General features: G+C 34.1%; 1 protein-coding gene and 1 long non-coding RNA gene across 3 annotated transcripts; one reads left to right on the top strand and one right to left on the bottom strand.

Moving 5' to 3' along the window:
* The first annotated feature begins 610 nt into the window (after positions 1–610).
* Positions 611–5,065, top strand: LOC123683042. Of its 2 annotated transcripts, none has more exons than XR_006747932.1 (3): positions 611–780; positions 4,245–4,499; positions 4,944–5,065. It is a non-coding gene; the product is annotated as an uncharacterized LOC123683042 (long non-coding RNA). The 2 variants fall into 2 exon arrangements; XR_006747933.1 differs by having other exon boundaries at positions 4,253–4,499.
* A 4,487-nt stretch (positions 5,066–9,552) lies between these two features.
* Positions 9,553–12,476, bottom strand: LOC123671105 (ras-related protein Rab-2). The gene is made up of 4 exons (XM_045604788.1): positions 12,315–12,476; positions 11,637–11,952; positions 11,402–11,582; positions 9,553–10,100 (listed from the first exon to the last, which is right to left on the bottom strand). Exons 1-4 carry the CDS (start codon positions 12,358–12,360, stop codon positions 10,002–10,004), a joined length of 642 nt encoding a protein of 213 aa, XP_045460744.1. The 5' UTR covers positions 12,361–12,476; the 3' UTR covers positions 9,553–10,001.
* Positions 12,477–12,767: the final 291 nt, after the last annotated feature.

The following is a 12,767-nucleotide window of genomic DNA, read 5'->3' on the forward strand; positions in this document are numbered from 1 at the left end:
ATTCACGGCGATCAGATAATTTTTCAATTCTGGGGAAAAAGTACCTCCCCGAGCGGGGCTCGAACCCGCAACCTCCGATTGTTATTGGTTGATAGTTGACTGAGATCTATATCCGAAGTGGTACCGCTCTAATGGTGGGTCACAGATAACATTTTAGCACAGATTACTAGATTAGTCTGTGATTGTAGTGTGTAGATGTGGGCTTATGCACCAGTCCTAAGAACTAAGAATTGAACGCTAACAAATCAATGCGGGCGTTTATGCACGTTTCCTAAGAATTAACACTAGCAGGCCAACTTTTATATATGTAGTATTCTGTGCTTTTAACTAAGGGCTCAGTTAAAATATAGAAGTGTGGGTGCGCCGCATAGAATTTCAACGAGTACCAGTTTCTATCATTTAATGTTCCGTTATTCGTGTTTATCGATGAAAATTATTAGGTGTATCTGAAAGAATTAAATTAAATTTTTTCACAATCAATATCAATGTCAAACATCAAAGTATAGAACGAATAGAAAGTAGTTCGAGCACGTGCGCATGCCTTAACTAAGAACCATAGATAAACTAGTTTGTCTATGACTATGCTAAAAACTAACAAGAGAGTGCACAAACGTCACTAAATAATTCCTGAATGGACTATAGGTGTATTTGAAAAAATTAAATTTAATTTTATCAATGTCAAACATCAAAGTATAGAACAAATAGAAACTTACTGACTATTTTTTTTTCTTGTTTTCTTATTAGTTTCTAACCTCAAAATTGTGTTTCGTGTTTAATCTGGTAAGTGTTACTGCTAAATCTAGGTAGACTAGAATATTTTTTCATATAATTTGAGTAAGACAACTTGATCTAGCACAACTAGTAGCAGAATGTCATTTGAAAGCCCCGGGGATCACCCCCGTGTCTCACCACTTCTTTCCCCTAGAGCAGCCAGTGCTTTAGATAATTTAGAATCTCCGAATAAAATAGATTTAAACTTACTAAATGAGGAGATCACGATCTTAAGAAAAACAGTCCTTGAATCTCAGGATAGTGAATTACTTCATCAAATTAATAATCTATCTCAAATTATTGACAAACAAAAATTCAGCGAACTCTAGAAAATCTTTCAAATATAATAAATCCGACAAAGGTCCATTTTGTGTAATAATTGAGTCAATTTCTCATAATATCGGTAATCTCAATGCAATGAACGTTGGTAAATGCCTACATACATCTCATAAAAATAATTTAGATATTAAAGATATATGTAGAAAAGAACTCAAACGAGCTGGAGTGTATTATGTTTATATCCCAGCTCGTATGGTCACTTCGATGGGAATTGTAAGGGATATTGGATCAGATATTACAGAGGAAGATATAATCCAATATGGTGTAGCTATGTTCCCCAATACGCCAATCCCCAGAGTTCCTAGATTCAAACGTAATATCATAGTTAATGATACAACAACCAGAGTTCCTTCTGGAACATGCTTGATTATCTTCCAAGGTACCTCTCTTCCAAAATATTTTGAAATTTTCAATATTCGCACTGAAGTTGCCCTGTATATACCCCCTGTCATTCAATGTCGTAAATGCCTTCGTTATGGTCACACTGAGATGCAATGTAGAGGTAACTACAGGTGTTTAACAAGTGGTGAATCTCATGATGCTAATTTAAAATGTAAAGAAACACCAAAATGCGTTTTTTGTAGGGGAAATCACCCTTCCAATGACAGATCATGTGTTGAGTATCTTAGGCAAGTTAAGATTAGAGAGTTGATGGCAACACATAATATCTCCTTTTTTTAAGCTAATATAGCCAATAGACCCCAATCAGCTCCTTTACCCTCTGAAATTCCTTCTAACCTATTTGTCTCAACGTTCCATCTTCCCCCCATATCATCCTCAATACGCAAATCGTCATTTGTCTCAAGAGTAAATAGCAAATCCATTTCCTAAAAAAGTAAAGAAAGAACATTTGGTTATGATAAACAGACACATGCTCAGGCACTCTACACATATACTCCCACTAATACAAATTCTATAGGGTCAGACACCCCGTCATCTATCCCTCCCCAAAAAATAATAATTATCGAAGAAATCTTGCATACACCCCTTCCCATTTCTCCTAACCACAAAGATAAACCTAATTTAACTAGTTCAAATCCTATTGATGATAATTTACAATCTTTCAGAATATTTGACTGAAGCATGGAAGTATCCCCTCCGAGTCCAATTTAAATTTTTAATCACCTTTCTTATATTTTTATTAAATCAATCATGTTGCATACTCCGATTTGTCATTTTCAAAAAAAATTTTTTTTTTTTTCATTTTTTATTCACATTCTCTTTTCATGTACCTTAAAATTCTTTATTGGAATATTCATTCCATGATGCGCAACTTGGTTGATTTGAAAATATTAGTTGATAACTAAATCCAGTTATTTTACTTCTCAATGAAACTTTTCTTAATCCCACCCTCAAGGTTCAACTTCAGGGATATTTTCTAATAAGACAGGATAGGAACGATGGTTACGGTGGTATAGCGGTTGCTATCAGACGTAATATACCCTATTGTGAAATTCCATTAGACACTTTGATTTTTCCATCAATGGTTCAGTTATTAGCCTTTGACATAGAATCCCTCAAAATTTTTTGCATGTATTCTCCCCCAGATATTAAACTTTCCTTGAGTCTTTTTGATGCTTTGTCACAACACTTTTCTTCCTCTTTCTTATATAAGAGAGAGACTGGTGGGATAACGATTATGACTATTGGGTTAAGAATAACACAGTGAAACTGTTTAACTATGTAATATAATCAATGGAAATGTTTCATAAATTTATATTGAACACGAGTATTATCAAACAAATATGTACTTACATCTAGACTTAGGATATGGATAATGGCGCTCTACACTGAGCACGCTACAAAGAGAAATTTAGACCTAAGAATCATTACAATATTGCCAACTGTAGAATTGTAGAAGTAAAAAGATGCTTTTAAAAGATATCGGTTGGATTCTACTTTGGAAAATTTTATATCCGTCAAAAAGGAAGAGCACATTGTAGGAGGCTGATTAGGAATAAGAAAAAAAGCATCATTTCAATTTTTTGGCGAAAATATTGACTTTGTACCAATCAGTAAAATGTGGAAGGTAATTACAAAATTTTCAGGCACCACTATACCACCTCATACATCTCCGCCTTCAAGAGAATGTCTTCTTTCCATTCTCCGTAACTTAACAAAAACAGGCAATAGTATTTCCTCTAGCACTTCGAATTCAAACGCAAATCGTTGTGATTCTTTCTCCCTTGAGGAACTCCTTTTGGCTTTATCAATCAAAAAAGATTTTGCTGAGGATTAGATGGTCTGTCATATAAAATGTATACACATGCCCCATTATCTGCAAAGCTTCTTTTGTTAATAATAGTAATAATAAAATTTATTTAACACCCGGATGTTATAGTATAAAGTATTAGTATAAAGAGACCCTTATATACTTCCTTTTTTAAAGAAAGGCAAGACACCAAACCTCCCATCTAGTTATAAACCTATTTCTCTGTCACCATGTATCACCAAAATTTTTGAGACACTATTGAAGCATCGAATTGAAAAATTAATTGAAGACCAAGTTGGTCTAAACCGTCCACTCTTCGGCTTTCGAAGGGGTCGTTCTATAAATGACTGCCTAGCATTTCTGACCACATTTGTTTATGGAGCTTTTTCCCGCGGAGAAAAAGTAATGGCAATTTTCCTAGACATATACGGGGAGCCTACGATCATGTCTCTTCATCTGTTCTTTTAACTGATCTTGAAGCTGTTCCAACTCCTATTTCCAACCTCATCATAGACCTTTTGATAAATCGATCCCTTTATATTACCCGTCTAGCACTTGGAACTATCTTGGGACCAGTAAATACCTCCTGTGGCCTTTCACAGGGAGGTGTTCTTCCTCCTCTTTTATATAACTTATATTCTCTTCTTCCTCCTAATCTGCTTGCATCTAACATACAAACTGTACAATATGCGGACGACTTATGTTTATTGATGAGTGGCAGTGATATGTCAGAGAACAAATTACAGCAAACCTAGAGAAAGATCATAACTGGTTGTCTCAGGAATCCGCTTTTTGTGAGTGTGGCGTATTTGGGGATATTACACACATGTTTTTTTGTTGCGAAAACAACTTTTTTAATTGTAACGCTCTATACTCTACACTCTCCTCATTTGATTTTCCTTTACCATTAAATTTATTTGAGGTCTTTAGATAATCAGTCCTGGGATTGGACTTCCAAGACTCCTGTTGCCCCAGGACCCAGGATCAAGACTGACATTCACACTACCGAGATTGGGTACATGGTTTTTCAGGCTGAGCCCATATTCAGACTCTCTCAATCAGATTGATCTGTTTGAGAAAAAGAAGAAAACTAACCAAAGAGTACTCATCACAGAGTGAAGATGGAAATGGGAGAAAATGATGAAAGCAATGAAAAAGGAAATTCATTCGACTTAGCGTAAGCATTCATTATTTTTTCTTGATACTGTAGGCCAAATTTTAACTTTTTTCACTTTCAATCCCTACAAATCAAATACCCAATACATCAGATTATATAAATTAATGGGATAAATAAGTTTCAACAAATGATACATATCAAAATATATTTATTTTGAAATTGTGTAGATTAGATCCTTAAGATTTCAATAATTTCTATGAAATAAAGTCTTATTGATTATTGTATTATGTGATATTGAAATTTCTCTTTCAAATTCTCTAACTAGAAAAATTAATGTAATCAAGCAACAATACTTTTTACAAAAAAGTCACACTTTGTGAAATATTCCTTTGAAATATCTTTTTGAAAATTCGATTTTGTGAAAGAACACTTTTGAATGAAAATTTTCTCTTCAAACCTCTTATAATTGAAAATCAAAATGTTACAATTATTTTTTGGTTCTAGTTCTCAGTACACGACTGATGGGGGGCATATTGATGAAAAGACTGAAATCATGGATATTGCTCATCATTGCACTGATGAGAATGGAATAAGACCGTCTATTAAATATGAAATAGGCGAGTTTGCTTTGAACCAGAAAAACAATCTGGAAGAGTATATAGATGCTGTTCATTTAAATAAAAAAGAACATAAATGTCACTTATGCGATTATGCATCCAACCAGAAAGTTCACCTCAAAATTCATATTGATTCTATCCATTTGAATAAAAAAGAACATAAATGTCACTTTTGTGATTATGCAGCCAAGCAGAAAGTTCAACTCAAAATTCATATGGATTCTGTTCATTTAAATAAAAAAGAACATAAATGTCACTTATGTGATTATGCAGCCAACCATAAATTTTACCTCAAAATTCATATGGATTCTGTCCATTTGAATAAAAGAGAACACAAATGTCACTTCTGTGATTATGCAGCCAACCGGAAAGATAGCCTCAAAATTCATATAGATTCTGTTCATTTAAATAAAAAAGAACATAAATGTCACTTATGTGATTATGCAGCCAACCAGAAAGATAACCTCAAAATTCATATAGATTCTGTTCATTTGAATAAAAGAGAACATAAATGTCACTTATGTGATTATGCATCCAACTGGAAAGTTGACCTCAAAAATCATATGGATTCTGTTCATTTGAATAAAAGAAAACATAAATGTCACCTATGTGAGTTTGCAACCAATCTGAAAAATAACCTCAAAAAGCATATAGATTCTGTCCATTTGAATAAAAGAGAACATAAATGTAACTTATGTGATTATGCAGCCAACCTGAAAGTTACCCTCAAAAAGCATATAGATTCTGTCCATTTGAATAAAAAAGAACATAAATGTCACTCATGTGATTATGCAGCCAATCAGAAAAATAACCTCAGAAGGCATATAGATTCTGTCCATTTGAACTTAAAATAATTACCTGTGTGATTATGTAGCCAACCGGAAAGTTTACCTCAAAATTAATATGGATTTGTCCAATTGAATAGAAAAAGATATACTTAAATGTTACTTATGTGATTATGCAGCCAACCAGAAAGTTCAACTCAAAAAGCATTTGGATTCTGTTCATTTGAACAAAAAATAACATAAATGTCACTTATGAATGAAAAATCTCAGAGTAAAGGAAACATAGGGGTGGCCTCAAACGTAAATAGCGTTATATTCTAATCAATTGTAACAGTATTATGATAAAGTGAGGTAGGAAAACAACAAACCTGCAAAATTGACAACTAGAGGTGCAGTGAACATTCCAGTGGCGTGGTTAATTGTTCCTTAGTAAGAATTAATATTACAAAAATCGATATTTAACTTGAATACAGGATATAAGTGAATTATTATATTTCAAAATGAAAACTATCAACAGAGCGGAGACCAAAGCCGAAAAGTCCACAACAAAGAGGATATTGCGAACAACTGAAATGAAGACCCTAGAAACAATAAAAGGATACAAACTGGCAGACAGAATGGCAAAGATCACCAGGAACAACAAACCCCTCAGAAGAAGATCCATCTGACGATAACCAAAGCAAAGGTGAGATAGCTGGCAATCCACGTCACACAAAACGTAGTCCAGAGAAAACAGGCGATACAACCATCCCTAGGAGAGGATAAAATTGAATTGAAATTCATATTTTTTTTGAGAAATAATATCCATTTTATTAGTCATTTTAGTAGGTTTCTTATGAAAACAATATACAGAAAATGAACTCTCGTATAATTCAATGTTTTGTTTTAATTAGTAATAAATAAATATGGCATTGCATACCCTTACCTTATTTCATACGTAGTTCCAATTTTCCAAGATGAATATTAACCTGCGATCAGTTTCTTCATAACACAACGCAAAATTGAGATATTTCGAATTTCGTGAAAATAGAGTGCTTTAAATGGTTTTAAAAATTTTTCTCAGCGAAATCGATGCCTAAATTGGAGTTCACGACCGCGGAACCCCTAAAAAAACATAAAAATATGTTCAAATTCCATATGTCCATTTTTTCGGCCCAAGGCTATAACCTTGGATATTTTTTTGCCAAAAACAGTTTTGGTTTCGGATGGGCTTCAGAATTTTTTATGCTCAATTCCTAATTGCAATCAGTTCCTCACTAGATTACCCCAAAACTGAGATATTTCGAATTTTTTGAGACAAATTATGGTTCAAATTTTTTTTCTTTCCGGATTAGCTTCATAATTTGATATCTTGAAGAATTTTCCATGCTGAATACTAGTCTGCTATCAGTTTCCTCCTAACACACCCCAAAATTGAGATATTCCAAATTTCGTAGAAAAATTGTCTGCCTGTAAGTTATCTATACGTACATTACCAAACTAATTATTTCCGCAGCAATCCACGCTATACGTGGATTGCTGCGGACTCTACAGGACTCTATAAGTCCTGTAAGGCATACCTCACTTCCAAACCCAAAGTCACAATAGGGAAAAAGATGGATTAGGGGAAGCGAAAAAGGAATATTATTGAAAAAAAAGGTAAATTAATTAAAAACAGACTTAACTTTCGATTATTTATTTAATTCTTAAATCTAACTTACAGTAAATGTTCAAACTGTTTCCCTCGGACTCTAATGCATAAATGTCACCGTTTTATAAAATTACGATTCAATTTTCTTAAACTAATTTCCGATATGGTCCGGGCTGCGTCGAATACGCGTTCACGCAATTCTTCCTCGCTTCTTATTGGTTTTGCATACACTTTGTCCTTTAAACATCCCCAATAAAAAAAATCCGGTGTCATTTATGCATTAGAGTCCGAGGGAAACAGTTTGAACATTTACTGTAAGTTAGATTTAAGAATTAAATAAATATTCGAAAGTTAAGTCTGTTTTTAATTAATTTACCTTTTTTTTTCAATAATATTCCTTTTTCGCTTCCCCTAATCCATCTTTTTCCCTATTGTGACTTTAACAAATAATAACAAAGCCCGGTATCAAATGTAATGTCATAGCAAGCGGCAAAATTACCTGATAGCGGGGTTCCTAGTTTCAACTTAGTTAAGTAGGGCATCGGTAAAATGATGAAAATACCTAGTTTTATGGGCATAAGATTCGTGTATTGTACCATTTCTAAATCTGTCTAAAATGCCCAATTTTTTGATGTTACTTGCTCGTTTTTTTTAAGGATTTTTTTTTCACAGCAGGTGTCCAAAGTCGAAGTTCTCGTTTTGCTAGCAATTTAAATCAAGATTTATCCATTAATTTACGGAAATCCACATAACTTTTTGACAGAATCATACTCATGCCATCTTAAATAACTATTTAAGATTCCATTACAACAAAAAAAATAAGCTTCGAGAGCTTTCCAGCAGAATTCTGACCCTGACGATGTCAAAAAAGGTGAAAATTCACTAAAAAACGTAATTTGGTAATAACTCGAAAACCATGCAACTTTTACTGGGGTCATGTTAGGCTGGTTAGGTCCCTCCTTAGCTGACCTACCTCCGGTGTCACTGTGACGTGCCACTTATGGGACACCCTGTATGTCTATGAGATAGATATACAAAATATTACAGTGACTCAATAATAATAATTAAGTCTTTATATTGGTTACATAGACCTATAATAACATGTATATGGTTGGTTACTACAGTGACGACACGGCTCGTCAGAGTTCTGATATGTTGGTGGAGCCCTGTCCGCCATTAAAGGTCGAACATTCACCGGAGATCTCTGATTTTCACTATTTACATTCGAGTGCCGAGCTATTTCACATGCTTTGAAGCATCCTTGTTTAACTTGTTAGTGATTGTGACTGGTTTAGGGGGTTCAAACCACCCCAAAATGTGAAGATGTTATCAAAAGAAACGAGCGGTCGATCTACCTTCGCGCAGGCGATAATCTGAAACTTCAAGCACCGAATCTATTGTTTCCTTCGACATTTAATGGCGGATGGCCGGATTTGTCGTCATTGTATTGGTTACATAGATCTATAATAACGTAATGTTATTATAGGTCATAGAATGTCATAGATCTATAATAACGTAATGTTATTATAGGTCATAGAATGTCATAGATCTATAATAACGTAATGTTATTATAGGTCATAGAATGTCATAGATCTATAATAACGTAATGTTATTATAGGTCATAGAATGTCATAGATCTATAATAACGTAATGTTATTATAGGTCATAGAATGTCATAGATCTATAATAACGTAATGTTATTATAGGTCTATGATTGGTTACGAATTTATGGCTACATCTAAGACGAGTAGCTTCAACTAAGTTTAATAATGCTTTACACTTTGCAGAATTCTATATGTGAATGCAGTGGGAAAAATTAGTTCAGTAGATCTTTTTTTTTTTTAATTTTTCATAAAAATTATAATTGGTTTGCCATTAGTTCGGTATTGGTCTGAGTGCATACACCTATTTAAATTAATAATTTATCTTCTAGACCTTGAAGATTGAGATACATTGGTACAAATAATTTCCTATCTATAATTCTCATCTGCATCCAAAATGCAGTCTTGAAATGAATAGGAAAACAAAAATTGTAGGACTTCGAATGTTTTACGGGTTGCTTGAAAAAACAAATAAAAAAGTGTACTTTACAATTTGTATTTGATTATACTGAAGCTTACATACAAAAATTACAATTCAGATTATTAATACCCTTTTCAATTAACAAAATAAGTCATTTCTGGGAAAGAAATGCAAATTATTTTTCCAACTAAAAGACAGAGAATACAAATAATCGCAGATAGGTATTAAAGGAGGCTCCGAAAACACCTTAAATTCCCTGTAAACACTAATCTCGTTAAAAGGTTCCAAAGTGAACAATCCACTTTGTCTTAAGAATGGTATAGGATTCTAATTGAAAAATTATCAACGCAATTGTCAATACGATAAAATGAAAACTCTCAGACCATTCGCTAGAATATTACCGCGCACAGTAACTTCAAAATAAATAGAACAAGGTACTTGTAATAAAATGACCATCTCGTAATTCTTGGACTTAAGAATGATAAAAATATGGTTAGGGGGATTTTTTTTAACAGCAACCTCCGCTCTGTGATCCACTGGCACCTGCAGCACCGGGAATGGAAGGGTTGGTTGGAGAATGCTGGGGACCAATCTTGATTCCATTTGCCTGAAAAAATATAACAATTATTCACAAAATATGAAATCATTTGAGGGCTCGGTATTATAACGGGTGTTTTTTTTCGAGGTATATAACTTTAAGTTGGCATTACTGTTCAAGATGGCGACCGATTTTACAGCTGTCAAGTGATTTATTCTCAGTTTGGTTTGGCAATTCATCATGAATAGACTCACGCCTGAACAACGCTTGCAAATAGTGCAATTTTATTTAGAAAATAATGGTTCTGTGCGGAATTCGTATCGCGCACTACGTCCATTTAATTTTGTTTAGCGATGAAGCGCACTTCTGGTTGAATGGCTACGTCAACAAACAAAACTGCCGCATTTGGAGTGAAGCTAATCCTCAAGTGTATGTCGAAACACCGTTACATCCAGAAAAACTGACTGTTTGTTGCGCTTTATGGGCTGGTGGAATCATTGGTCCATACTTCTTCAAAAACGATGATGGCCAGAACGTTACAGTCAATGGTGATCAGTATAGAGCCATGATTACTAACTTTTTCATTCCTGAATTGAACAACCATGATGTCCAGGAGCTGTGGTTCCAACAAGACGGCGCAACATGTCACACAGCTCGTGCCACAATCGATTTATTGAAAGACACGTTTGGTGACCGTCTAATTTCACGTTTCGGACCTGTGAATTGGCGTCCAAGATCTTGTGGTTTAACACCGCTAGACTTCTTTCTGTGGGGATATGTAAAGTCATTGGTCTATGCGGATAAGCCACAAACCCTTGACCATTTGGAAGACAACATTTGCCTTGTTATTGCCGATATACGGCCACTAATGTTGGAAAAAGTCATCGAAAATTGGACGTCCAGATTGGACTACATCCGAGCCAGCCGTAGCGGTCATATGCCAGAAATCATATTTAAAATGTAATGCCACAAGATTATCTTGCGGAAAAATAAAATTCATGTCAATCGAATAATCCATCGTTGTTTTATTGCAATTTAAAGTTCTATAGCTCAAAAAAAACACCCTTTACTTGAAAAGTTAAAGTAACCGCACTCTTTTCCACAGAATTTATTTGGTTAGCTTGTTTCAAATATTGATTTAACTGTTCCTAAATTGGAGATACAAAGGAAGGAGATTCCTTGGATAATTTTGAAAAAGATGATGGTGCCTTGTTTTCGAGATACAGGTAGAATTACTGGTGAAGGAAGCATTCTAACCTGATTGTGATCACTTCAGCTTTTAAACATCCTTGTTTTGGTAAAAAAATTGAATGTCTGCACATAGATTCAAAAAAAGATTGATAAGATCCAATAAGAAATGAAAAACTCACCTCATTGTTGATGTCGAACACACCTTCCTGAATCTTTTCATAAATTTCCTTAGCTGTATTTATGAAAGCTTCCTCAACATTAGCCGCAGTTTTAGCTGAAGTTTCCATAAAAACTAACCCATGTTCCCTAGCAAAAGCTTCACCTTCTTCCTTTTTGACTTCTCTTCTACTCTCCAAATCACTAAAAACCATCATCATAAAAAAAAAACAAACAAATTACTCTCGTAAAAACAACCTTTTATTTCCGATCAACATAATGACCATATTGGAATTAGAGTGTTGCCTTGCATCATCCAACCAGGTTGTGAGGTGGTTGAATGTTTCCCTTCTGGTTATGTCGTAGACAAGAAGAGCACCTGCAGCTCCTCTGTAATAAGATCTGGTGATGGACCTGAAAGCTTCTTGTCCTGCTGTATCCCAAATTTGTAACTTGATTTGCTTGCTATCAATTGTTATCATTCGAGCACCAAACTCGACACCTATTGTTAGGTCATGCACAGGCTGAAATCTTTTGTCTGTGAATTGGAGCAACAGACAGGACTTCCCAACTCCTGAAAAAACCAAGAAATCCTTCAATTCAAAAAGTTTTGAGCTACAGTCAATAACAATATTTATTCATTTCATTTTCCTCCATACGTGCGAACTAAAACTAAGATTACAAAAATATTATTTCTTTGTCTTTAAAATTCAAGATCGTGATTTTTTCTTAGTGGCACGAATTTATTAGATGATTCTTCATTATTTACCTCATTTACTATTCGAAATTCGTAATCGATAAACGTGACTTGTCCACATTTTTGAAAATATCGATTTTCGTACAGCTACGACTATTATCAAAAGGAAATATCTGTATCAAATTATCCTGTCGATAACAGCTACATTGTTCCAATAAGGTATACGTAAATTAACTTACCTGTGTCTCCTATAATAATGTATTTGAATAAATAAGCGTACGACATGTTTTATTTTGAATTGAGAAGCTAGAATATAATAAATCGCAGTAACTTAACAATAATAGAACTTTATTTGTGACAGTTGTCCGTTCAACAAACGTCACGGAATGATCGCGCAGAAGGGCTCCTACGCGAGGATGCGCATGTTTCGATGGAATTTCAATGAAATTGATTTTAATTGGTCGACGATTTGGCGGATGTTTCAAAAAAAGGAAAACCATGTTAATAAGTACTCCCATTATCGGCAATCTTATCATTTCCCGGTTCCCATTGAAATTGTTATTCAATATTTGTGACAATCGACAAAGTCAACAGAAGAATCTTAATTAATTTCAAATTATCTGTTGTCTATGGTCTGTTTGATCCTGGACAGTATGGAATTCTTTGAAATATTCACAATATATTTGATCTTA

Source organism: Harmonia axyridis, chromosome 1, assembly GCF_914767665.1.
Source record: "Harmonia axyridis chromosome 1, icHarAxyr1.1, whole genome shotgun sequence".
Taxonomy (NCBI): domain Eukaryota; kingdom Metazoa; phylum Arthropoda; class Insecta; order Coleoptera; family Coccinellidae; genus Harmonia; species Harmonia axyridis.